Source organism: Cyclopterus lumpus, chromosome 7 (genome assembly GCF_009769545.1).
Source record: "Cyclopterus lumpus isolate fCycLum1 chromosome 7, fCycLum1.pri, whole genome shotgun sequence".
NCBI classification, from domain to species: domain Eukaryota; kingdom Metazoa; phylum Chordata; class Actinopteri; order Perciformes; family Cyclopteridae; genus Cyclopterus; species Cyclopterus lumpus.
The window spans coordinates 10,318,980-10,346,474 of record NC_046972.1 but is presented as its reverse complement, the minus strand read 5'-3'; the positions used below and the strand labels follow the sequence as shown (position 1 = coordinate 10,346,474).

The following is a 27,495-nucleotide window of genomic DNA, read 5'->3' as shown; positions in this document are numbered from 1 at the left end:
TGTCCGCCGCTGCTCAGCTCAAGAAAATGTCGAAGCTCAGCATTTCTTCACAGAAGAAACTCCTTGCTTTCATGGCCGGTGGAACCTGGAGAGACATATGTGCAGAGAAACCACTTGTAAGGGTAGAATCACACACGTGAGAGCAGAGAGAGCCTTTGTCATCGCACACAGCATCTATTGCAGCTATAATCAGTTTTGTGTTGCTATTTTTAGCACAGTCGTTACATGTGCCGAGGGGCTGTCCACATAACTCGATATATCCAGTCCTCCCGCTGTGTCACTGTTACAATTCACATTAAGGATCCCTGCTTTCCAAACGAGCTTAGCCAAGGACACCGTGGCATTTTATCATTTCTCTGCTTGGCAGTACGAGCTCTCCAGAGGACAACCCCCCCCCCCCCTTCCCGTCTACACGCACCCCCATCCATCTTTAGCTCCTTTGTGCTCTCTGGATGAGCAAGGAGAGCTATTTTTAGACCGTTGCAGCCAAGAATAGAGCGCGCATGCATTACCAAACGCATACTACGAGCAGCGATACACGTACTGACCTCGTGAGGTGTTTGCTTGAGGCATGCACTTCCATCTCGGTGCTTTTAAACTCGTTGAGCTCTTTTCGGATTGCAGCCTGTGGGGAAGAGAAAAAACAACATTAGTGCGTTCCTAAGTACATCCTGAGCCATTGGGGTTCTGTAACCTCTGGATGGCAAAGTGACAGCAGGAGAAGGAAGAGGAAACATAATCAGCCTAAAAAAAAACTAAAGAGATCGGGGGTTTTGTGAGATAAGCTGATAGCAGCTAGAAGCCACGCAAATAGTCCTGATGAGCTTAAAGGTCGAAGAATTTGGGGTCTTTTTTAAATCTGTTTGTCCTGAATGGTGAACTTTCTTTGGTGGTAAGTGCTCAGCGACGGGCATACGGGTTGGCACAGATGGCTGTTATGTCTTTACTGTCAAACACGTGCCGTCTCTCTCTGTTCCACCTAAATACACACCTTGTCTGCTGCTGAGAGCCGAGTCCAGGGCTTGTCTGCTCTCCTGTCATAGTCCTGAGCTTTGGCCACCTCCACATAATCACTGAAGCGGATCAGAATCTTTCTGTCTCGTAGCTCGTCTACTGTGGGCCGCTGGTTGAGCTGGAACGCAAGAGATTGGACAAACACTTATGGTTGAGGTCCTGGGACAGGGATGTCGTATGTGTACGGATTGAAAAGCCCTCAGGCAAATTTGTAATTTGTGATTTTGGGCTATACAAAATAAAGTGAATTTAATTGAATGGTTGACTGCCATGGAAGTCTTCATGTGCTTCATTTAAAACAGTGCTGATTTGGTTGATAATGTTATGGCGTTAGTTATCAAAACAAATGTCTTTAAATACATGTAGAATGCACAATGTTTTACCTTTCTGTTTAGCCGCTGTTTGATCTCCCTCCTCTCCTCTTGCTCTGTCTGGTCATTTCTCTCTGGGAAAAGGGGGGGGGGGGGGGGTATTAATATAAAATATATATATATACTCAGTTCCTACCAACAAGGTTCCCTCACACGTTATTTTGCTCCTGAATAATATACTGCACTGTAATCCGTCTAATGCATCATGTTGCCCTGGTGTGTTTTAAAAAAAAATAATAATAATCATATTTATTTGACATAGTAAACACTACTACTGTGGAGACACTGTAGTTTGGAGACGCCAGTGGAAGATTGTGAACTTACGTTTCAGTATGTTCCGACTCTCCAGCTCCTCCACATTCGGTCTCTGGCTCAGCCTCCTGCGGAGAAACACCAACACCACGTTTTGAACCATTTTGGCTTGAGCCGCCCTGTCCCCGTCCTCCTTAAACCGGCTGTAGTTTCTTCACTGTGCGCGTCCTCGAGAGGAATCCCCTATGTCTCCATCTCGCATCCAAACCGCGGCTGTGATGCTTCGGCAGAGGCGCGCCCCACATCTGGAATAATGGAAGAAGCGCAATCCTCTCGTCTGAGAATCTCCCAACGCTAATTTAGTTTTCGATTTCAAGACGCTGCATCTCAGGTGCAGCGACCGTATTGCGTTTCCAAAACACCGCCGCAGCGCTCCTCTGCTCTCCGACAGCCTACAAGCGCTTTTGAGCTGGGTCGTGATGGGCTGCCGGGGCGCGACTACTCTAGTTTCCCCGGTTACTGCATGCATAATGTTCAGGGGGCGGAGCCTAACGGGCTCCCACTCCCGGCATCCCCAACCTCGTTCTGGTGCTACTGGCACACTCATTTTACTCTTGTTGCACGTAATTGCTTTTTTTAGTCACGTACAAATACTTCTTTTTTTAAATTTTTTTTAAAGGAAGTAAAATGAACCCAGAATGAAATACTTGATAGATTATAATCACTGTCGCCTATTTTATGTTCTGATACGATTCAAATCTGTCCTTTGCTCTCATGTTCCGATCACACCCACAGTCGAGTACATTCATTTCAAGCTGTCACGTTCCTTCGCCATCAAAGCATCCGAAAGGTCTCCAAAATCAAATGTGTCCCCAGAGTCCCCTGTGTGTGTGTGTGTGTGTGAACTATTCATACTTTGCATAAATAATAAATGTGAGCTGCACAACAGGGCTCAGCCCCTGACAGCATGTGGCACACCCCACCCCACACCTCCTAGAGGTGGACAGGACAGCGAGGGCAGAATGCCGCCACGCACCAGGACTCTTTATACTCTGTTCTCTTTTATAGTTCTGTCCTGGAAAGATCAAAGTTAGGTCACATAGACTGAGACCTGGACACCCACGGAGCAAACGTGTGTGTACCTGTCTACATGGGCACGGGATAGTCATGAAAATCATTTTAGTCATCTAATACTATTTAAGTGGGACTTAAGCAGATGCCACCATCAAAACAGAAAAAGGCATCGTGACTAAACTGCAATACGCTATTCGGGTTGTTTTCCACATCACAGAATGGCAGAGGAAAGAAAGCTGGCTGCACAAAGTCACACTTGTAGATCTCTTTACAGTAATGAGTGCAATCGGGCTGGTGTTAATTAACATGCGTGACTAGACATCCTGTAATAGTAACAGGAATAATGCAATAGTTTCACAAATCAGATGAAATATGGAACACAAACACTAAGAAGGTGGTTGAGACCAATTTCAGTGTTTTGCACACAATACTTGTGTGTGGGCGCTTGATCTATTTCTTCCCGTTTGCTTTCGATCCTCCTCGGTGAGGTTCGCCTTTTTATCAAAGTACTTTTTGATCAAATCATTTCTACAATACAATCCTACCATCTTATCAGGTGGGGAGCAGTCCAACACGATGACTCTTTTGTGACTGGTAAACAAACGGAGAGACAAAGTCTTCCCACAGCACTTAACAGTATTACATTTCAAGCAGATGAAACAGAAAATCACTTCCAAAGCCCGAGCGAACACGACCATCCACTGTATTATTGACCTGGCCGCCGAGTTGCTTAGCAACAACACTTGGTATCCTTGAGACAATAGAATCTTCCCGCAGAATATTCTCACTTCTCCCTAGCAACACACTAATGGAGATTTCACTATTGCACACAGAGATGTGCGAGCCTGGCAGAGAGTCTGTGGCTATTTTTAGCAACAGACCATTTTCCTTGCCGGTGAGCTGAATATATCAGAGATCGCTATCAATATCAGACACTATTTTGGTCACAGATTCAGATGTTCTTTCTTTTGAGCCAAATTATTCACACAAGCTTGTTACTCTGTTCCTCTAGAAGAAGATGGTGTCTCTCCCTCAGTATGATCTTGAAAGGTATCCCCGGAATACCACGATGACGCACACACGCCTGTTGGCATGAGGGTTTCCATTTCCCCCTCAGGATGTTCTCCAACAAAATGAGTTTGAATATAAAGTCTAACCATGTCAGCCAAGGGAGGAATGAGACATCTAAACAAAGGAATACAAACACAAGGAGTGGGTGGCAGAGGCTTTCAGTCTGTTCTTATATTTCAGCCGCCAACAGTGCAAGGAGATACAATTGGCCGTTCCCAGCTTTCTTCCTTTTAGTACAGTAGCTAATCCCCACCTGCTCCTCGGCCCTCTTATTATTTCTGCTGATATAATTCCCCAACAACACAGAAGGGAGTGCGTGGGGAGATGCATTATTGAACAGTGTCAGGAGCTAAGATTAGAAACAGCGGAGTGCGGCTGCAGCACAAGTGGAGGAGGGGAGTCTCTAAAGATAGAAAGGTCATCTATCACTGACACAATGGACAGACAAGGTGTCATTATCGACAACACGTCCTGACGGCATTTTCTGCTTGATCGGCAGCAAATGTAACAGTAGGTTTGCCTTGTGAGCTGCAGATGAGATAGGAAGGAGAGACGATTGAATCTGGGTGGGAGTCACCCACAGACATCCACAGTAGTGTGATGGATTGTTTTGTCATTTAGTAAGAATGCCGAGGGGAAATTAGCTTTTTTTCCTCCTCTTTAGCATTTTGAGCTATATTTAGCCAGGATTTCCTTCCAAAATGGTGCATTATGCTCTCAACGTATGCATACTGCAGGGAGAAGAGGCATCTTCTTGCTTATGCTCGGCACTGGAGGGTATTCACATACGTTTTTTAGAGCTTCCAGATTTACAGATACTATCGCTAGACAAAGAAGCAAAAAAAAACAAAGCCAGAAGCCTTTTGCACGTGCGAATATATACATTTTATTACACGTTTCTTTCAGCAATGTCAGCATGAAGCAATCAAAATCTGCTTTGAGAATCCACGTTGATCCTCCTGGGATCCTTCATTTAATTTAGTCTGAATTATTTCTATTCAAACAGCTACAAATTAAAACTATGGGTTTCAGATCAATTGAATCTGACGCTTTATGTAACAGGCAGCTTCTCTCGCTGCTGTGCGACAAGTGGAACCTCCCCGTCTTCAAAACACAGACCCAGCTGGCTCTTATGCTAGCTACAATTGTGCCCCTTCCTCACCTTTTAATATCAGCGTTTTTTTTATCAAACGCCTATACATATCACGCATGACAACACAATATATATATTTTCGCTCAATCTAAGAATAGATCAGGGAGGCGGTATTCTTAGTTGTCACACAGACAGTCGATAGATCTTGGATCTCTACAAAGTGTGGGTGGCACTCCGTGCCTGGCTGCAAGTTATATTGCACAGCAGGTTATGTAACTTTGTGGTTTGATAAGCTGGTGTTAAAGAAGTCGGGCCTTGGGACACGTTCACACACAAGAATGCTGCTGTTAGTCTTTGCACATTATGTTTCCCAGTGTTATTGTAAAAGCCAGTTGTTCTATTAATGTCAGATACAAACACCCGTGGTACGTCTTGTACTGGGAGATTTCCTTGGAGCAGCATCTGTCTGTTCTCGATGCACCGCGGAATCACCTGTTGTTACATCTGAAAGCATCCAGAGGTCGACTTGACACGTGCACATTTGTCTCGCCAAAGGAGTTCCGGGAGTTTGGACGCCTCACTGGTAAATAGACATAACGTTTCCCCACATTGGGAATCTTCTCAGTTTAGTAGCTTTGTGCTATTCTGGAATACAATACAGGGACTGAGTAAACAGTCTCCTCTAAACAGGAGCAGATTACTCGGCATCAATCAAAACAATTGGATAATCCGTTCAGATCACATTTTCTATCTCACTTCATCCTCCTACTGTTGGGTATTATGTAACAAGCAATTAAGCACACAGGTTCACCTTGCAGAAAGCATTGGCCCGATCTGTCATGGGTTTGCATTGTTATAACATGACACTGCAGACTGGTATTCAGGCATATTTAAGCAAGGAGAAGTAAAATTAATGAACACATTTCATATTTACAGGACTAATACTGCAGCAATAGAGGGAAGATTTCATTTCTTACTTGGCAAGTTTCATCTCAATCTGCTGGCGAATTTCCTGGCGCTCCTGGTCACTCCTGACTGGGAAGATATTTCTGTCTTCCAACTCCTGCTTGCTGGGCCTGTTTCGTAGTTTGACAGACAGCAACTCCTTCCTTAGCCTGCGAGGAAGTGTACCTGCAACCATGCATACAAGCATTAACACACAGGGAACTGATTATCTCTCTGTAAGAACCACAGTGTTTATTTACAATGATGTATCTTATGTATCCTAACAATTGCAAAATCATTTTGTAAATTAATCAAATCTACCAATCCCTCACCCCAAAAATGCCAATGACTACTTAATCTCAGCAAATATCCACTCCGAGTGATTGTTATTCATGTAGTTGTGAAACAATGAATAACTCGTAGGCCCTTTAATATGTAACTTTCCTGCCATGCTCCTGTCCCAAACAAGTTGCAAGTACAAATTTGTTTGGGGATATTTAAGCACAATATCAGCTGAAATAATAAGGACATTGCCCCCAATGTCCTTATTATTGTGGGGGGGGTCGTCTTTTATAGAAAAAAATATCACTTCAAACCTATGTTACGCAATGTGATTCTATCAACGTGTGAAACATCTGCATTAATTGAGTCTGTTAGCCACGTTATAACGTTTCTAGGGTGAAATCCTAAGTATTAGTTGCCTATTTACACCCCCAGCAGCCACAGAGCAACATTAGCATTCATTTGGAGTTGTGTATCCGGCCACCTGTGATTTATCAGAACTTTTGTGGGGAAATCGGTGGTTGGAAGCCATGGTAGCGGTGAGAAATTAACCAAAACAACACAGTTGCGGACCGTGAAACCAAAACAATGAGCTAAAGGACGCTAACATATTCTGGAGAGATGAGGGGAACTCAGGTGATAAATCTGCGTGGGTTTTTCACTATGAGCGACCCCTTTCATATTACACATAGTCTAGTATTGCACCCATTGTTGATGTAGAAACATTGATTAGTGCAGCTTTAAATTGTGCAACATTTTTGTTTTCATTGAATTTCACAAAATGATTGACGCGACAGCAAGCCAGGGGCCAGGCATAATCCATATATGAGTACTGTTTGGACTCACAACAAGACAGTCAAATAAGGGCGGGGCTATGTTTCCTTCACTTCTCTCACAGGGCTGTGATCACATTTACATTTTAGTGAGTGTCAACAGTTTAATCACAGTCATTGATTTAATTTTAAATCCAATAGGTACAGTACCAAGACAAAACAAAAAATGTGTAAATATGAAAATGCTTAGAGACCGCATTGTAAATCATACTTTTAAGCTCTTCAACCCACCAGAGATGACGGAATCATTCCATTCTTCTAAGTCGGTGGGGAGGCCTGAGGTGTTGGAGAAGCACTGGTCCAGCCGCATGTTCTCCTTATTCTCCTCCGCCTCCTTCTTGGGCCAGTCGGACCCTCCTCCTCCTCCCACACAGCCGCCCCCAAAAGACGATGTGTGTTGGTTCTGAGAGCTGCAAGAGCGAGAGAGACGTCCGTCTGAACACCACAGCCTTGGGGGTGAGGCCTGCTCACACCCTCTATGGACACTGAGGGTACAAGGGAGGAGGGAAGATGTAGGCTTAATGCTGATGGCAGTGGGAGGATAACATCTGGTAACATCTGATAACATCAATATAGAGTAAAGTTGTCATTCAGGGGGAAAATCTTAATGAATGGTTGTATTTTCCAAAATGTGGGCACTCACCTCTCTTGTCTGTTCTTGGAAGCGAAGGCTCTCTGCAGTTCCTCCATAATGCAGCTAGGGGGCATTGGAGGATGCATCATATTGCCTATATATGGGGACCCTGAGGTGTTGGCTAGGAGCCCTCGTAGCGGCAGGGTCATTGAAGCCATGCTTTCTGTGGCCCTGGGTGGAGGCTCCTTGGGGAGGTAGGAGTTGGGCAGGTGAGTAGGGAGTGACACAGGGCCTGAATCTGAAAGAGAGCATATAAACTGGAGGTAACAGACTCTCCCTTTTCCCATTATCTTATCCTTATATTTGTCTGCAGGCTCATGGGGGATAGAGTTCATCTTAATGATACTTAGTTGAAGTTTGGGAAACACATTTACATCTCTATTTATTCAGAATGTATATACACCATACACTTGACTTGCACATCTGTTTAATATGAGAGGGGTATTGGACATTGGTGGGAAAATATGAACAGGACAGGGAAACAAAATGTTCTTGCAAAGAGAAACGTTGCCAACCTGCCATCTGCAGTATATCTACAGCATGTGTCTTCTCTTAAATGACTCGTCGGTATGTACACAGAAGTCTCCATGAACCTGAGTCACTTCAACTCTGGCTTTCAAACGAGGTATCGATGGGAACTTTAAGACGTGTCAAACTACACAATTAGTAACGTGTCGAGCCACCCTGACCCGAATCCTCAACTGTCAATGTTTCCACAGGAATGTTTGTCTTGCATCCAGGTATGACATCGAGCACAGACAGGAGCAGACACATAGACTCAGGCACAGCGAAAGTCATTAAATACATGAATAGTGACAACATGAAACCTAGAGTATGCTTTACATTTTCTCAACGCGCCTCTGGAACTAGACCTGGCGGGATAGTCCCCAGTCTTCCGAAAGATATTCCCTCATTTAGATTTTCAACAGTGGTGAACATCATCAAATAACATTTATTTAAAGAACTTATTGTACTTTTTACTCCACAACATTAGTTTAACAGCTGCAATTAAGTAAACTATTTATTTTTAAGATGAACCTTATAAAACACACCATATTATGTAAGATTAAACTGTTCTGAACCTTTTCTCTCAGAATTATACAGTGTCTAGTTAGGTCTCCTTGTCATGGTTCAGTTGTTCTCCTCTAAACTACTTTCATGTTAACAACCATTTGAGGCCCAAAGATTATCAGATATTTCACACACAAAAATAAACACACATTTGAGCAAAGTCCCAAGAATTAACACAAATTTGAGAAGCAGGATTTAATTGTATCCTCCTTCCTCACCCATTGATCATCACACAACCTCCCAGATTCATCTTATATACAAATGACCTATTCTTGACCTTATAGCACTCACCATCTCTAGTACTCAGCTGGTGCAAAAGTTTGGGAGGTACTTGTGGTGGGGATGTTCTAGGAGGAATCTCTTCCTCTGGTCTTTCTTCCATCTGCTCGCCCACGTCCTGCAGCCCCTCAGGTAAATCCCCGACAGGGTGAACTTCTTCTCTTCCCTCCTCCTCCGGTATTAGTACATTCTCCTCCACCCGTTCACAGTCCTGAAGAGGGGCAGCTACTGGAGTGTGTTAAGAAAAGCAATTATAATTTAGCTAAAATGGACTTTGCGGTAATATTTTTGCCTAGCTGCATGGGTTTTACTGATGACATATCGTAGAACTCATATGAAGTTGGAGGACAAGAACGACACTGAGTTGTCTTTGCTGCCCTCTAAAGGTACACACACACACAAATGTGTCATCAAGCAATAGCTTTGTGGATTACATCAAAAATGAAAAGCGTACACAATTAATTGAGAACTTAACTTGACGATGCATACACAAAGCTAATAATTCAATTATAGCGTAGCATCAACAACTTTAGTAAAACGGCAGTAATTCAGAAGCGATCTCGTACCCTCATATTGATCTACTGTAACGTTGAGGAAAAGACACCCAGCCAATGTTTGCTTGTTGCAGCTGTATAATGTAAATTGAAGAGTTGGGTCTGAGTACAGTGAGGGGTTGTACTACCTGGAGGGGGAAGCTCCTCCTCAGGACCAAGATACTCCACACTGCTGATTGTGAGGTTTGAGTTCAAGGATCCCCTAAATCCTCCAAGCAGGACTGCACCGTCTGAGCAGCAGCCCCGGGTGGGGGAGCTTGGGTCGTGTAGGTCGCATAGAAGACTGCTGGATAATGCTACATCTATGAGAGGACCAGAGGGGAGAAGTATGTCATGATTTCTGTGTTTACGGTAAACAAAACTATATGAAATTCATATTCATTATTTCCAGTAAAGAAAAGTAATTTCTCGTATTGATGATGTCCCTCCTGCTGCTTAATCTTATTTATTTCTGACAGCTCTATACATAGAATGTATCTATCTATATATACAGACATATATATATATATATATATATATATATATATATATATTTATTTATTTATTTGTTATTAATGTATATAATTTGGACTACATTAGCCCATGAAAAGGCAGGTCCAGCCACTGGGGGGACTGCGATCCACTGCAACAGACCTCTGACTTGACTAACTGTTACCGTTTCCCGAAATGACGTTCACCTTCTTTATGTCACCTTTGCTCCAAAGCTCTCTCCATTACAGCAAGAGCATCACATTAAAACCATGTGTTCAGCAAATGCTAGAATGTCTGTGCATGTGTGTGTGTGGATGTGAACCTGGACCTCTCCAGCCACCATATGCCATCACTTCACCCTTAACCCATCCAGCACTGTACCTGTGGAACTCTGCTTTAGCTTCTCATTTTTCTTTTTCCTCCACTTCCAGGGCTTGAAGATGCGCCCCAGCGTGGCAAGCTTGCTGTTACGTCGGATGGGTGGAGTGTGGACCCCTGTCACCAGGCAACCGGTCCTCAGCACCCTCTGCTGGTCCATCAACTCTACTGCAGTGACAGAGGAGTTGGAAAAGAAGCCCAGAGAAGAGTGATATGAAAGAGGGGCAAGGAGAGAGTGTGAGTGGGTTTGTAGAGGAGGGGGATGAAACGCAGGGAATGAATGCAAAGAGAGGACCAAGGGGGAAGGGAGTATGGAGGTGGGGAGGCAGGGAGGAAAAAACAGAATCCCCAATCGTGCAAAAGTAGGTAAGAAGAGAGAGAGAGAGAGAGAGAGAGAGAGAGAGAGAGAGAGAGAGAGAGAGAGAGAGAGAGAGAGAGAGAGAGAGAGAGAGAGAGAGAGAGAGATGGAGAGAGAGAGGGAGGGGCAAGGGGGGAAGAAACAGAATCCCCAATCGTGCAAAAGTAGGTAAGAAGAGAGAGAGAGAGAGAGAGAGAGAGAGAGAGAGAGAGAGGGAGAGAGAGATGGAGAGAGAGAGGGAGGGGCAGGGGGGAAGAAACCAGAGCACAATTAGTTTGCTCACCTTACTGAATAAACCATGATGGACTCCAAGTGCTGTGAACAGATTGAATTAGAAAGACTAATTTGATCAAGGCACACTCCCTAACAGTTGCTACTTCCCTTCGAAACCCTTCCCCTACATCACATATCAAAATAAATATCTCTCACTTTCCAAATTTGGAGGGAACATGCAGACAGCCTCATTACACTACAAAAGATGCATTTCCCCTGAGACCAACAGGGTTGCCAGCCTCTCTGCTTTCCCAGATACTGCATGAGACTTGGCTGCCTGGTAAAACTGGGCTAATTATGTTATTGTGTCAACTTTATTTTTGTCCAATATAATGCTCCTCTGCTCAATGTATATTGTCTCTGTCCTAGCTCTCACAGAACACATGTTATCAGGAGGTGTAAATGTCTCTAATATGTAGTATATTACTACAAAACAAATCATGAGTTGCATGCAGCGGAATTGGTATGATTTCATCCCTCAAAGCCTTGATGTGTGGGTGTGTTAATGTCTACTATGCTGCTTATGTCTGAGGATGACTGAACCACATGTGGTCATGCATACAATACTTTATATACAGTTTTGGATCAACCTAGCGCCCATAAAGTAATTGATGATCTTCCAGGTCTCCACATAAAATGATACACAGCAACTTAAAAACACACAGGAGGCAATAACCAATCATACTTTAAACATCAGAAAATAAGTGAGTTGATTTAGCAGGTTAACGAGGGTTAACAATTAAAATGATAGAAGATCAGATCTGTGACGAGTGCGCTCCATGACAGGTATCTATAATATAGATGAGTTGTCCCCCTACCAGCACAGAGAACCATTTTCTCTCTATAAAGGAATATCTTTCAATGAATGGTGGCTGTGACTCATATCTTAAAGTGTGGGTCTACTTATACATGTGAGAACATTGCTGCTGGGCCAAAAAGAGAAAATGTACAATACATTCCATGTATTTAAGAGCTGCAGTGTGACACACATTCTGAGACGCCTTCAGGAGGTTGATATCTTTGTTCAAATATTCAGCTGAGGAGGAGGCAAGGATTTGTGATGGGGGAGGTTGGGGGAGGAAAGGATTGGGTAGGGGGTGCAGACTGGCTCAGGGTGTGATGTGGAGTACAGTGATGGAGGAAGGAGGATACAGTTGACTTTTTTCATGTTTTTTTACAGCCCCTTGCTTCTGCCCTGAAGCACATGGGGAGGGTATAGAAAGAGGGTGGTGGTGGTGCTTGGGGGAGGAGAGAAACAAGGAGACAGGAGGATAAGCAATAATGAAAAGGAAAGGAGAGAAGAAACAGGGGATGAAAGAAAAGGAAAGCTGGTGGCTAAAGGGAAACGAAGTGAGATAGGAGATCCAAGAAAGAAGAGCAGAGGAGATGAGAAAAAAGGGAGAGTGGTAAGAGGAAAAACGGAGGGAGAAACAAGCAGAGGAGAGGAAAGGAAAGGGGAAGTATTGGCAGTAAACTGAAGAAGTGAAGGAGAATAGATGAGATGAAAGGAGGTAATTTCCAGTCTAACATTTGACCCTGAAAGTTCCTTGAAACAGGTCAGTTGACTATGCACACCCCTCTCGCCGTGTCATCATCACTGCTGTCACACATGCAGCGTAGCAGACGTGGCGCCACACGCTGAATCCAGGTCAAGCTTGAAGGAAGCGCACCCAGTCGGGCAGAGAGAAAAAAAGCTTAAGAGAAGGAGAGGGGGAGCAGGAGGGGTAGAGGCGTTGTGTCTGTGTGAAAGGGAGAGTGTGTGTGTGGAGAGAGAAAGGAGAAGGGGAGAGGAGGTGGGGTTAGCTGTTGCCATGGCGACCACATCCACATCCAGATGCTGCCGCAGCAGTGCTGGCCAGCGGGAGGAGCAAGTCAGTCTGTAGCTTAGAGGAGAGGAGGAAAGCAGAGGAGCCCCTTACACAAACACTGCCTGCCACATCTAAAGCCAGTGGCAGCACCCAGTGCATTGTGGGTTTAGGGTGAAGCCACATGGAGGACGAGATCTGTCTGCATTTTTGAATAAGGGAAGGAGATGGGAGGGGGGAGGAGGGAGAAAGGAGAAAGGAGAGAAAGGGGATTCCAGGGAGAAGTGGTGATAAGGAGGGATGGGAGGGGGCTGTTGCTATACGGAAGCAATTGCAGGAGAGTCTGAGCTCGTCCAATCAGGGAGCAGCTATTTATAATGCATATCAAGTAACTCTTCATTTTTCATAGAAGGGGTGGTTGCTCAAAGAAAATGACAGGAGCACAGGAATTAGCTGAAAACACACACATGCACATGGAGATTTCTTTTTTTTAATCTGCTGGATGAGGATGTATTGAAATGTGTGTCAGACAAGCATGAATGAACTACATGTACCATGTGGCGATTATATGTTAGTCTAATTAGTATGCTAATGCCGCTAGGATTTAATAAATCCAAGTTTCACGCTTACGCAGTAGACCAATAGCCGCTTGCTGTATGCCCACAGTCGTCTCTCAACACACTGGAACTCCAACCTCATGCCTTTACCCAAGTAAATAGATTACAGTCCTGATAGATAACCTTATAGTTCATGAACGAGCACATGATTGCACAGAAATACTGTATACACTTTGAATGCTGCTCTCTTAGTGCAGTGTGAACAAAATGCAGTGTGAACAAAATGATTTAAGAGTGGAATGAAGTAGGCAATATGATAATGTGACTTGGCAAGAAAACTACATCAGAGTGTGTTAGTGTGGCACCAGGGACCACACCCTACTTAACCAGCTTGTCAGCACATTCAGTCACATAAGATCTCTCCCGTCATCCCAAGTGTTCACCATTCGATTACTATTACATAATATACGATAATATATTACAGCTTCAGACAAGTACAGTCTGGTGCACGGTCTTGCATAGTTAAATTCAACTTTGGTGATTTGTTCACTTCATTTTGGTTTCATTTTGTAGTCATTCCAGTGGCCTCGCTCCAAGGATGGCAATGTCAGTCTGTCAGCCTGTCTGCCTGCCTGCCTGCCTGTCTGTCTGTCTGTCTGTCTGTCTGTCTGTCGGTCGGTCGGTCGGTCTGTCAGTCGCCAGTCCTTTATGGTCACCTCAGAATGAACTCTAATAACTTTGGTGATTCCTTTACTTTTCCTCCAGCACCATCATTACGTCAGTATTGTAATCAGTGCGATACTTTAGTTTTTTTACCAACTACCTGCAAAAGTTATAACATTCCCATCAGCCTCAGCTGCACTTTGTATTTCGTGCTGATTAGCAAATGCCTCATCATGCCTCACACCGCTGCTAGCATGGCTGAAGACTCTTGTTACTATGCTGTACCTGCAGGTGAACCAAACCCGTGGCTAATAGCAACTAATAAATCTCACCGTGCAGCCTTTCTTGCATAACACTGTGCATATGGACTCATAGCTGTGAATAATGGGCCGGCCCTTCATCCCACCGGTTCTGCACAGCCCAAAGTGCCCCGGTTCCTCACTGAAGCCACCCTGCTCCCTCCACCCGGGCAACAGACAGTCTGCCCTTGAACAGACCAAGTCCTTACCCACTGCTGCGCCAGCTAACCTCCTCACTTTACCCCCTGGCTTTACAACTGTGCTGCCATCTGTCTGTGGCCCCTCTGCCGCGGGGGCCCCGGCACAGTTAGGGCACACAGTGAACAACTCGCAGGGAGAGAGTGAAGAGGAGAAGGGCTGAAGCAACGTGGTAAGGGAAAACGATATGAGAGACAAAAGCTGAGATCAAGAATGGTAGTGCTCAAGTGTAGAGTTATTTATTAAAGGAGAAGCAGGGAGAATAATGAACAGCTTCGCAAAGAGACTCTTCCACTCGACATGGACATCAATAATATCTGAAAGTCTTGTCTCATAAAGCTTTCTGCATATTTCAACGATACATAAATAATACATTACTAATGAGTCTTGTTTTCAGTACAGTTTTATTATATAATGGACCATAACCACCACTGATGATGATTGATGAAGGTCATGTTGTGCCTTATGTGCACATACAAATGTAAGTCATTAGAAGGGGAGATAATAAAAACAATCTGTATACCCTTCTAAACCGTCCATTCTAACCCTAATGTATACATTCTGGTATAAACAAACTAGCTACGCTCCTCAGGTACATGTGTTGAAATGACTCCATGTCTTTTGTTTATAAAACTAATTTCTGGGAAAACAAGGTGTCACGGTGTTAGGCTACATGAGTCTGCAAATGTCAAGCCTCCAGATCATCCAAGTGATTACAGCCCAAAACTCCAGCATGTGGGCTACTGGCATCGAGAGAGTGAAATGATGTCAGTGAAGCCAGCAACCAATAGGAAATGCCTGAGGCTCTTGTTTTTTTTTAACCATATGTTGGTGTTAGGAATGAGGACTAGTGGGAGGCTTCGTGTGTAAGCCTTAGCTGCAGCATCAACAAGGAGAACTAAGAATCTAGTTCATTCTCAGTTTCTGATGAAAGGCGTTTTTTTCTGGTTTCATGAAATATGGTGGACGGATGGATGTTGGGACGTGTACAAACTGGTTAGATAATGGTGATTGTTAGAAGGTTTTTATAAACGTGTTGTCCAAACTGAATTAGCCTCATCAGTTATAGGCGAGTGCATATTAGGCATATATTTGAAACTTTATTTAAAGCTTCGCTAGTCTAATTATTTTGGAAGCATTTTTTTTTTATATTTATTTAAATTCTATTTACATCAAGAAAATCTAATGCTCAACATTAGAAAAACAAATCTGCTATCTGGAGCCTTTCCCAGTACTGTTAAATCATTTTTTTAAATGTTCAATTTTACCTTGAAATGACAGCTAACCTGCCTGCCTATGGCCTTCCCTGCACACTGCCCGTTCACTCATCGTGCATGACTGGAGTCTTCCACAAGCCGCAAGCTTGACAGCTGTGAGTACTGTCAAGTAGCCATGTTCTTTGTTTACGTTTATGATCATGTTAGATGTTTTCTTACGTGTGAATGAGACCCTTCCCAACGCTCTCAAGTGGACAGACAGTTTGTGTCCATGTGTTTTGGGGGAGTGGCCACGGAGGGAGGCCAGAAGGGAGATTTATATTGTCAAAATCTACCTTACTCTGGCTTGTTTATCCAAAGGCTGCCGACCCCAGCTTTAAGGGGCACTAATGTTACGCATTAAAATGAGTTTTCTCATCATGGAAGGACAGTAGTACTATTCAGCCTGTGTACTGTTTCATGTTTTATGTGGCTCTGGAGGAGCTTTGTCAAGTCTGGGTTGAGCTTGGAGACTTCAAACTTTTCATCCGCAACATGGCGTTTTGAATGTGCTCATACTACGGACTAATAGCCAGAATGTGTCAAGATGTTCCCTCACTACAACTTGAATGCCATAATGCCTCATTAAAGCAAAAAAGCCCATCTTGATTTAGCTTACAGTAAATTATTACGAAAATGTTCCCGCTAAAAGTGCCTTTACTGTCACCCACACAATAGGACGAGCCTCGGAAAATGTCATTCCAACCTGAGCACCTAACAACAAACCCCAGAAGAAGAGAGAGGCTCTACATGAGTACAGTAAGACTTCCAGTTTTGGCCTTGTTCCCGTTACAAGAAATCTCATCCAAAAGGTCCCTCCAATCAGGTAATGGAAGTCTGGGTTCACCCTTCATATCACATTAATCTAAAAAACTGCAAGATTCCTATTAAATGATTCAGCTCATTTTATATCTTAAAATGTCCTGCTTGCAAAAGAGTAGCCTTGTCACAGAGATGCTTTAATTATAAAGTTACACTTTTACACCCTGATGGCAAAAATGTGGTGGGCAGTCTTGTGTTTTGAAGGACTTAACCAACAACAAAAATACTACACTTTAAACCCAACAAGATATGTAAACTCAGATGAGTTAGCCGTGGGTCTTCAATGGGGCGTGGGCGATCTGTGTGACTACATGAGTGTGTGTAAATGTTTTTTGTGTGTGCACTTGATAGCTCAGTTCCACTGGGCTCCCATCGCTGTGCAGGGAGATGAGCACATCACGGTCTCCAGGCGGGGAACACAATGATTGATGCGCAGAGGAACAGGACAAATCTCTGCTGTTAGCACTGTAATCTCCAACCAAGTTCCCACAACAAGAACGCCACTCACATTTGGATTCCCTCAAGTGTGCGAGCATGGGCTGTTTGTGGGACTACTAAAAATAACTTGATGTATCAGCCCAAGCAGTGGCTGGAGCTAGAAACAGTGAACCACAATGTACAGTGGTGTGTGTGCAAAACTGCTACTCCTCAAGGGGAACACAAAAGTGAATAAGAATATCATTATTCATCATGTTTTTTGTCTGAAAAGCTGTGTTTCAGCCATATGCTGGACCTCAATTGAAACATGAACAGAGGCCAACCGTTAATTTTGTGACGGCAGACCGCTAACTGCCCGCTTACCTCATTTGTCATGGACAAACGGCCAAGCATTACATGCATGATCGTATTTGTCATTATACCATGTAATTACCATGTCAATAGTCATCTCATGCATATCATGGAAGACATGGGGTCAAACAAACACACTGCATGCTGGTTCTATTTAGAGATCAGAGATGGGAAATGTGATGTGTAGTATATTACAACAGTCATGACTGCAGTTACAATTATTAGCTTTCTAATTAAAGACAGGTTTCTGCTCCCACAATGATTTTAGGCTTCATTTCTTTAAGTAAAGTATTGCTTTCATGCATCACACCTGCATGTAGACCGAGTCCAGAATCTCGATCTCTTGCCTGAAATGATGTCAACAGAATTTTTTCTTTTGCTGTTTTGAAAATGTGTTTTGTTTTGGAGCAAAAATGAGCCAATCCCACAGTAGAATCTGTTGTGGGAGATGTCTGGTACTGATGGCAGACAGGAAACTGTCCACAAAGGATTTTGCCCAGTTACACAAAGACATTCACTTGTGTGACCACACACGCTTCCCTGTAATGCAAGAGAGAGGCTGCTGTGGTGAAAGAAAGAACAACGCTATCTGGTAGTCAAACAGGTTTGTGTCATATGATGAATCCGTGTTGATGGAGAAATTGCTAAAAAACACTCACTCATCAATAATGACCAACAACTCTGTACTACAGACTTGGCCACAGTAGTCTACATAGCAATTTTAATGGGATTGGATTTGAGCTTTTGGCTACATGAATGTATGGGATGATTGAATTAAATGGAATTTGTGTCTGCATCTGCACACTGTGCTTTCCTCATTAATGTATCATCGGCAAAAAAATGCCGGGTCTCATTCCCAGCAGATCAAGAGCCGGATGACTTTTCAGCACACAGAACATGGCTCTGCTCGGGTCAGCAGCCTGCTACAATGCAAAGGTGCTGTCCATGGTGCTGAAACTCACTCCGCTATAATGCCAACATCACTCCCTATTAGCAACCTAGAGCAATATATTTCCTTTTCACCAAGTTTCAAATTCTTCAACATTATTGCCCTCAAAAACTGTCATATTTTTGCCGAATAGAAGGCTGTGTCTGCAATTTGCACCTCTCAATAGCCACCATAGTGGAGATGGAGCTTATTTTTATTTGTAATTAATCTGCTGACTATTTTGACGTATCAATTAACTGTGCACTCTATGAATGTCAAAGAAATGATGTGCTTAATGCCAAATGTTAAATTCCCAGAGCCAGAAGGTCAAAAAAAAAAAAAAAAACTCTATCTACAATAATGAAGAAAAGCAGCAAACCTTTCACACTAGAGATGCTAGAACAAGACAATGTTTGACATTTTTGTCTGGGAAATGAAAGAAGTGATAAATCATTTCAGCCCTTTACAATGGAGTACAAGAGTTATGTGGCAATGATGAAGAAAAAACGGTTATGATCCATAAAATGTCATGACGTGTGACTACCCTTAGTGTGAATTAAAATACCTCACCATGGGCTCTGGGAAAAAAGTTTGAAGCCTTTTTTACTTTTCTTTAATATCTTTATTGGAAAATGTATATATAATTATGAACTGTGCAAACAGAAAAAAAGGTATATATGCAAAATGAGAGGAAGCTGACATTAATAGTATACAAAATATTATTTTGTGACTGCCTTCAAAGAATATGTACATATTGTTCCGACAATTCAGTGCTTCACCTTTTGATAAATGTAAAAATTACAGTTATGTGGCAAAACAACAATCAGTGATCGCACAAAATTATGATTCACAGATTCTGAGAATTATGATTCTCCTTTCGACAGATGTCGTGGGGGATCGATATGTGAAACTCAAAATGGCTTCAAATACTTTAAAAATACATTTCAAAATATAGAGTAAACTGAGTGTTGAAGTAGTATGTAGGGAATATTGAATGAGTGAACACCTAATCTCTTTACCTCACACAGTCAGTCCAACAACACAATGAAACGCTTCGATTCATTTCCTTTATATGACTGTATTACTTCAAGTACAGTTATCTGATCTGACTAAGTATTTAATTTAGCATCTCCTGAGAGGCCCTGGAGGAGATGTTCAATAACACTGGAGTCTAAGTGCCTATCAAACAGTCACTCTAGTCTTTCAGTCTTTTAGTCTGCCTCATCATACCTCCCTTGTTTTTATTCTTCCTTTCTCCCTCTGTCCTTGACTTGTGCCTCCTTCCTGCCTGTCCCCTATGTTACTCCATCCCAGACGGTGATGGGGCCCAGGACTCCCCTTTGCCCTCTTCATCTATCTCTGACTGAATCTGGCAGCTTTGTCAGGAGGGAGATAGAGAGAGAGAGACAGACAGAGAGAATATTTTTGTTCAGCCTTACTTGAAGCGGCTTTAATTGTAATTTTTATGTAGATGATAATTCAATACAATACAGAGGAGTTGTATAAAATGATGAACACACAGAAAATTACCACCCGATTCTGCGGTCCCCCTCGGCTGCAGCTTTATAGCATCTTTCAGTTCATCGTTTCTGTTTTATGGCTTGCAATTTTTACTATTTTGGTTCACTCTCACCACTCTCAAAGTATTGTTTTTGGCAGCCCCTTTCAGTAAAATAACTCTTAAAACCCACTGTACGCTACCTGCCCAGCATTAAAAAGTTGGCGACAGGAGGTACAAAATAATCATAATATGTGAAAATAAATTGTATGTAATCATTTATATGAATCATAAATTAGATACATTACAGCATTACATTACAGCCTTTCAGTGGAGAAGACACCTGTTCAATGCAGTAGTAGGAAAGTAGGTAATTCATCAGACTTTTTAGATGTTTAATTGAAAATAATGATGAAGATAATCACTAGTTGCATCCGTACAAGAAAAATACAAGTTATATTATGCTTTTATTTTTCTTTACAATGTCCATGTATGTATATTATTTGTCTTTTAACATGTGTTCTGGCAACATACTTTTGGATATCAGAGCTTTACTGAATGCACTAACAACTAATCCTAATAAATTCAACCAAATGTTCCCCATAATGACTTATCCAAGAAAGCATTTAAAGTCTCTGCAAGTTTATATTTATGTGTATTGCTATTAATAGCTGCCTGAAAAACAAAACAAAAATAAGTATGATATTGTAGAAATGCAAAACAAAAAGTTAAGTCAATGGGAAGAAATTACGGAGGAGAAAATCATACAGATTTAGGTAAAAAGGATTTAGTATTCTTGTTGTAACTATATCAAATAGGATCAATGGGGAACTGTCGAGTACTAGAGCTCATGCCGGGGCTTTCCGAATGAGACCCACACAGCTACTACTGCCTCTTTGTTAATGGTCGCCTGGAGACTATCCGTCATCTCACCCTGGCCAGTTAGCAATGGGAACCATTTCTTGGCTTTCTTTCAACAAGGCCTCTGTTTCTCTCTCTGTGTCCCGCTCCTCCACCTCCTCTCCCTCACTAATTCAGTCCCCTGTCCTTTTCTTCTCCTTTCCTCCAAAGAAAAATGTCTCCACTGTTCTACAAACTCAATACCCAGAGGAGTGTCCTCTCTTTGCTCTTTACCCTTCTCAGCATAGTGCATACAACTTCCTGAACTTAATTTAACCTCAGCATTTAAAGGCTAAATAGCTCCATCTCATACTGCCTTCATGCTGGTTTCTCCGACAGGTGTTGAGGGCTGCTTGGGTCTTCATTCCCTGTTCTCCAAGGGCTGTCTGTTCAACTACCTGACTGTCTCATTCTAGCATATTCCGGCTGTGATTTTGCGATTGTTTTCATTGCACGAGTCTGCACAGACCTGCCAGTTCTCCTGCAGATCAATGCACGCTTGAATGCACACGCCCCAAAAAATCATGCAGACATGCAGGTTCTGTGCACGCAAACAACAGGAGCAGCACATGGCTCCGACGCTGTCAAATGCCTAATCTGCTCCCACATCCACAGGGAGCAGGCATGATGTAGAGCTTTGGTTGTGGTCGTTATTTTTGTGCTCCATTTTCATGGGCGGCTGAAAGACAGTGAAGGCGTCCACAGAGAGCAGAGCTCAACAAAACGTCCAGATGTGGCTTATTACCATTCACTACTCAGCGGTCGTGGATCCACAATGTGACAGTACGGTTGGTACAACGTGCAGATATGTTACAGACGGAGAGGAGAAAGGAAGACGAACACAAAAGAACGTCCCCTGGCTCAAGTGTGTGTTGCTTTTCTGTTATATATCTTTTAAATATGAATAACCTTTGGTTTTGACAGTTGATTTGACAAGACAGTTGAAAGTTACATGAGAGATTTTTCCACAATCCTCCGACATTTTACAGCCGAAAAAAATGCAGCCCTATCTGAAAGACAATGGAGAAGCGATTTGTCATCCAATAGAAATCTTGCAATGTATTTTCTGTTCTGTTACTATCTCTAATGGAATTAGGCCATTGTGGGCAGTGTTGCAAATCTGTATGCCTAATATTTATCAATGTGATGAAGTGCCCCGGTTATCAAGTTCTTAATACACGTGATAGGCCTTCCCAACTTGTTATTTTGACGATTCAAACAATTTGCCAATTGTATTGCCAGAAAACTAACAAATAACGTAACGTATCAATAATCAACCAGCTTCAATTCATCTTGGCATTATTGATTATCCAAGAATTGAACTGAAGTGATGACCATTCCTCCAACAGAAACTTGTAAACGCATCGCTCTAAAAGATTTGTTGACTATGAAGGCCGCAGCATATGATTCATGTTTTAATTAAACACTCCTGCCACATATGGATGGATGGTTTGTTTTAAATGTATTCAGATTAGTATATACATAGGTGACTATTACAGTATAAAATAACTTATGTTATGGAATATTTAATTTATAGCGCCCATTCTTACCAAAAACAGTAAACTTTAACATGACTGAATGAGTCAGTGCTTGTAGTTGTGGACTGATGGATATGTATCACTATCCTAAAGTGCCAACTCTAAAACACTCAGTTATTTGATCCCACAGTCTCAGTCAGCTACATGAATTAATAATACAAAAAAACAGTCAACATTTTATGTTGGTGAAATCAGGAACCAGGAAGCTACTCTCAGGCTCTAGATGGCAGAGTGTTTGTCTCGTCGGCCTCTGAGGACCATTGGAGCATCATGGAGGAGAGAAAGGAGCAGCTCTCCAGAGGTTACCACTAACAGGTGGCCTAGCCTGACTCACAGTCCCTTTAGGCGGACCATGACCAATGAGTCGCGACGCCGGCGTGAGCCCTGCTACTGGAAATAGGAAGTGAGAACTTAATGAGGCTGGGCTTCATGTGGGTGCAGGTGGTTCTTCTGAAGACCACATCTCACTACAGTGCATCCTGATACTGTAAGTTATGTGCACATTGTTTTAATGTGTTCTCCTTGATGGCAGCTAAAGAACCATTCAAAAACAGCTATTTTAACATTATTTTCTTTGTCTATAAAATGTCATGATATAATAAGTAATGCCCATAAACACTTTCCAGAGTCCAAGTGTGTCTTGTTTTGTCCATTCAACAGTCCAGAACCCAAAGTTTACAATTATTTAAGATAGAGAGCAGATCCAAACATTACAGAAGCTGGAACCTGTGTATTGTTGACAATTTTGCTTTAAAAATGACAGCTGTTGATCAACTAATCAACTAATCGATTAATTGTTTCAGCTCTAGTGGTAATATCTTACATTTGCGTTACAACAGTGATAAAGGCTTCAGTCAGTAAAATCTGTATTTGTCCTGCACACAACCAGTTTAAAGCCAAACTCATTCTGCAAACAAATATTACTGCAACTGGACTTCACTGTAGTTGAATGATCACTTTAAATCTCCCTTTAAAAACCTTTTCATCCCGGAAAATACTTGGCATTCCTTGGTTTACTCAATGTGGCGAGGTATGATTTTGCTTAGTAATGCTGATAACCTTGCCAAACATAGACAGCATGATGTTGTACTGAGATATTTACAGACCGTAACTGTTATAGAATAATTATTTACTGGTGTTGGATTCTCACTTCTTCCATCTCTTCTTCGACTGAAACACGTCCCACCTCTTTGTCAATGTTGCTCTCACTGTTGTTTTATCCCCTTAACACATGTGATCCACAGATGAATGCAACAAGTTCCCACCTTGCGTCTAGACTTTAAAGGAGGTTGAAAATCATTCAGAAAAATAGATAGAAGAGGATGATTTCTTTGCGCGACATTTTTTTTTTGTTTTCTTGATGAAAGTTAGCAAAGAAGATTGGCTGTGCGAGTGGTCTTAATCTTTGCAGTATTCTCTGAAGAGTCTTTGAGCCAGACAGAGAGTCATTGCCAGAGATCCACAGGTGGATCAAGTAGATTAATGGATGAATAGATTAAAATATAGATTGATGAAAGAAATTAAATCTGCATTTCTGCTGTACCCTTTTCCTCTAGCATTGGTTGTGGATGTGTCTGGCTCCCTGTGTATCTATAGCTGCCATGTTGTACATAATCTTTCTTGGGGTGACATTCAGACATTCGCAGAGCGGCCTTTATGAACTGAAAATAAAATGGTGATAGGAACGAGAGGTTGCATCTTTAGGATCCAAGGGACCCCTGAGGACCTAAGTGCACAATATTCATTAATATATAATTGTTATAGTAGGTTCAATATGGAGGCTGAGGATTTGTCTGTGTTTTCTGTCCTCGTCTAATTGTTCGTATAATTGGTCGTTATGCTGTTCTGTATTATTATTATTTAATTTTTTTGTCTTGTTTGAGAGAGAGTGTGTAACTTGTATAAACTTAAAATGAAATGATAAAAAGAAAGAAAGAAAGATAGATAAAAAGATAGATGGATAGAAAGATGAAAGAAATAAAAATTCTGGGGGGATATATGTATATTCAGAAAGACTATAAATGATAATAGATTTTTTTTTTTACATTAAAGCATATAGACATGCTCTGGTAGAAACACCAAAAAGGTAAGTAAGAACTTGAAAAAATGAGCATAATACGTTCCCTTTTGTTTTGCGTCCATTATTACTTTACTTTACTTTAGCCATTACTTCATTTAGGCCTTAGATTACTTACTCAAAATGTCTCATATTTACTCCTCAAGGCTTGAGCATAGGGAAGATTGTATGTGCTCTGGTTTGGGGGTGAGTCATCGTCACAGCTCAATAGCAGCTTTCACAACATTTGATGCATCTCCTTGTTCATAGGGGGACTCCACTTATACCTGCAATCCTCAGAGAGCTTTCTGATGTCAGATCTGAGAGGATTATCCAGGTATCAGTCAGACCGGTGAAGGAGGATGAGACCTAAAAGACCTCTGCCACTGACCCAAAGTGGGCCCAACTGTTCACGGGTTTAAGCCGCCATGTGAGCTGAGATCCACTGTTTGAAGTTGCCTTGAGCAAGATGACAACTTCTTCAAACTTCTTCAGTTTGAAATATAGAGACACCCTATTTTAAGTTCCCAGGATATGCTGCTTGTTATCATTGTATTATTTGTAATACCGTCTGATAAAACAAGTAATATGAAGACATCCACTCTGCCTCTGGGAAATTGTGATATGGATTTCTACTCTGTTATGACATTTACTAAATTAAAATATGATTGGTTAATCCAAAAAGCATGAACTGGTGAATTGATGATTACATTAATCATTAGTTGTATCTGTATCTGCACGGTATTTGTGGGTTTTGTTGTACTGCATAACTGATATTTCTATTCTACACTCTCCTGATATGGCTCTTATGTAACTCCTTCCAAACTTCCTGCCTAAATCTTCCTCACCAGAGCTTCTTCTGTGCACAGAATCCCATATTTCTACAGGAGAGAGGATTAGAGGAATGAAGCCACAGCGACAGCCTTGCTTGGACACGCTTCCTGTCCGCAAAGCTTCAAGGTGTCCTCTCCACACCATTAACTTGGTTGTCACTCTGCAATGACTAAGTAGGAGTTTGAGTGAAAGTGACATTTTATTAAGAGTAGAATGTAAAGGGTCCTTGTCTGAACAAACAGACTAAACAAGTTTTATACTGCTGCTCCTGTTACCGGATCTAAATAACTGTGAAATATAAATTGGATGCTCAAAGAGGATTTCCACAAGACAAACCCACAGAATAAAAGGTTATTGGAACAATGAGAGAAAACATTTATCGAGCCTGAACACTTTGAAGTGTAATTCCACACACTTAATAAGAAGCAGATTGTTGGACAGTTTGGAGACATTACTGCACTTTCATTCAAGAGAAAACATAGCTAGGCTTCTCTGTGATGGGCAACTGGAACTGCTGTCTCTATTGACTCGTCTCCCTAGTGTTGAGTAAGTGGATGAATACAGTGTCAGCCTCTGCAGCTGCAAGGGCCACTGTGTTGGGGGGGGGGAAGCAGAATTTGCCAAAGGATTACTTTGGCAAAGACTGCTGTCCCAGCCGCTTGCGCAGTCATGATCCACATAGAGATGGGGTGGGCAATGTTGTGTACTTTGGGTCACCAGACACTAACATTGTCCTTGCACTGCATTGACAACTGTATCCACATCTTTGACAGTGATGCAGTTGTGCATATCCCAGTGCAAGAGGCTGATATTCAATGTTTCCTAGCTCTCATCACTAGCAATGGCTGATCTGCCAGGCTGCTATGTTGTTTATTCAGGTGTCTCAAAGACCCAGTGTGACATTATCACATCCACCATGTGTGAATTAAATCGTCCATAGGGGGGTTGATTTCAGCAAGGGTCCATTAATATGTGCTATGGCCAGTTGATGATTGCAGACAGGTGTGATTTGAGGGATGTGTAAGACATGGGCCTCATTAGTGAACAGTTGAAAGGTGTATGACATTGTTTTTTTTCTGAATCATTCTATCAAGCATTCTCAAAACTCACCATGCGTGGGAGTGAAGGTGAAGACTCTTTCTAAGCCCACACAATATGACCATAAATAGCCTCTCAAAAATCAAACCATGTAGGCCTACCGTACTTGCACTGACGGTATATTCAAGAGTGAGAATAATTTACAGCAAACACAAGAGCCATATGAAGTCTATTTGCAGGAGTTCATCAGAGAAGTGTAGGACATGACTGCTCCCTGGTGTTCTCCTCTTATTAATGAAAGATCAATTCATTATTCCTTATGCAGAGGGATGACTAACAGACCACGGAGAGATAAGCACGGGCTCCATGTTGAAAAGCACACCTGCAGGATGCATGCATTGGTGAACCGATAACTTGTGCGTGCATGGCTGTGCAGAATTAGACATATTTCCAACCGTTGCCTTCATCACGTGGACGACCGGCCATTGATGACAACAGTGATCATTTCAGTGTGGGGAAAGGGGAAAGGGGAAGGGGTGGGGGTGAAAGAGCTGTCAAAACGCAGGGTGAGAGCTATAGGCTTGTATTAAAAAGGCTTTAAAAGGAGACGCCGGTCATGTGCCTTTCGAAAATGCAACACACCAAAACCTAACGCCAAAAAAAAAATACATGTGCCTCCGGAATAACGAGGCTATAATGGTGGCTTACATAGGACAACAAATACGTTCAGCCTAGCATGATGGAAAACACATGCATGCGGATTTTGAGATGAATGAGCGTGCTCTATATGGTGCAGAAGGCAATACACATACTGTAAATGTTGCACGCGTTAATAACATAATAAACGGCCTACATGCTGATTTCTAAATAGGACTTGCAGCCATGACAGCCCAATGGGCTACAGGCGTCTTTGTAACGCGCAAATCTGGAGGGGCATGCAGCCATTCATAGATGCTGATATGGCACATTAATTTTCAATTTGCAGCTCCACGATTCGGTGTTACAGACCGTATTTTACGTCCAAGGTTGGAAGCATATGCGCTAATTATCCCTCGCGATGTCCCACTGGGAAAGCAATGATGTATTTTGGAAAACCGCTGCATCGCCAAAGAAGCGGAAACGTGAAAAAAAAAAACACTTATAAAGCCAATATATATACAGACAATTACGCGTCTATCTTACCTGTGCCATGAGTCAAATCGATGCCCGGTTCGATGAGTAGGTTCGGGTCACTTTGAGATCTGCCTCGTTGCAGACAGCCGTCTAGTCCATCCGATGTAGCCATAGGGAGACAGCGCAGGAATCCTGAATAAAATATTGAAAACCCAAGCAGAGGCAGGCAAGGTCAGGAGGAAAGCAGC

At 42.4% G+C, this 27,495-nt stretch overlaps 1 protein-coding gene across 1 annotated transcript; it reads right to left on the bottom strand.

Moving 5' to 3' along the window:
* Nucleotides 1-69: 69 nt before the first annotated feature.
* On the bottom strand, nucleotides 70-27,419 carry phactr3a (phosphatase and actin regulator 3a). The gene is made up of 12 exons (XM_034537634.1): nucleotides 27,317-27,419; nucleotides 10,326-10,490; nucleotides 9,602-9,775; nucleotides 8,932-9,147; nucleotides 7,579-7,807; nucleotides 7,167-7,420; nucleotides 5,853-6,006; nucleotides 1,710-1,765; nucleotides 1,398-1,459; nucleotides 992-1,132; nucleotides 549-625; nucleotides 70-85 (listed from the first exon to the last, which is right to left on the bottom strand). The coding sequence occupies exons 1-12, from the start codon at nucleotides 27,417-27,419 to the stop codon at nucleotides 70-72; spliced, it is 1,647 nt and encodes a 548-aa protein (XP_034393525.1).
* Nucleotides 27,420-27,495: the final 76 nt, after the last annotated feature.

What these genes read in the sequence shown, in the direction of transcription:
- phactr3a (XM_034537634.1), bottom strand. Translation starts at nt 27,419, where the DNA reads ATGGCTACATCGGATGGACTAGACGGCTGTCTGCAACGAGGCAGATCT. An exon ending in ATTGAGATGAAACTTGCCAA is followed by an intron (nt 1,766 to 5,852) that starts GTAAGAAATGAA and finishes GTTTCTCCGCAG; the next exon opens with GAGGCTGAGCCAGAGACCGA. An exon ending in AACAGCGGCTAAACAGAAAG is followed by an intron (nt 1,133 to 1,397) that starts GTAAAACATTGT and finishes CTTGCGTTCCAG; the next exon opens with CTCAACCAGCGGCCCACAGT.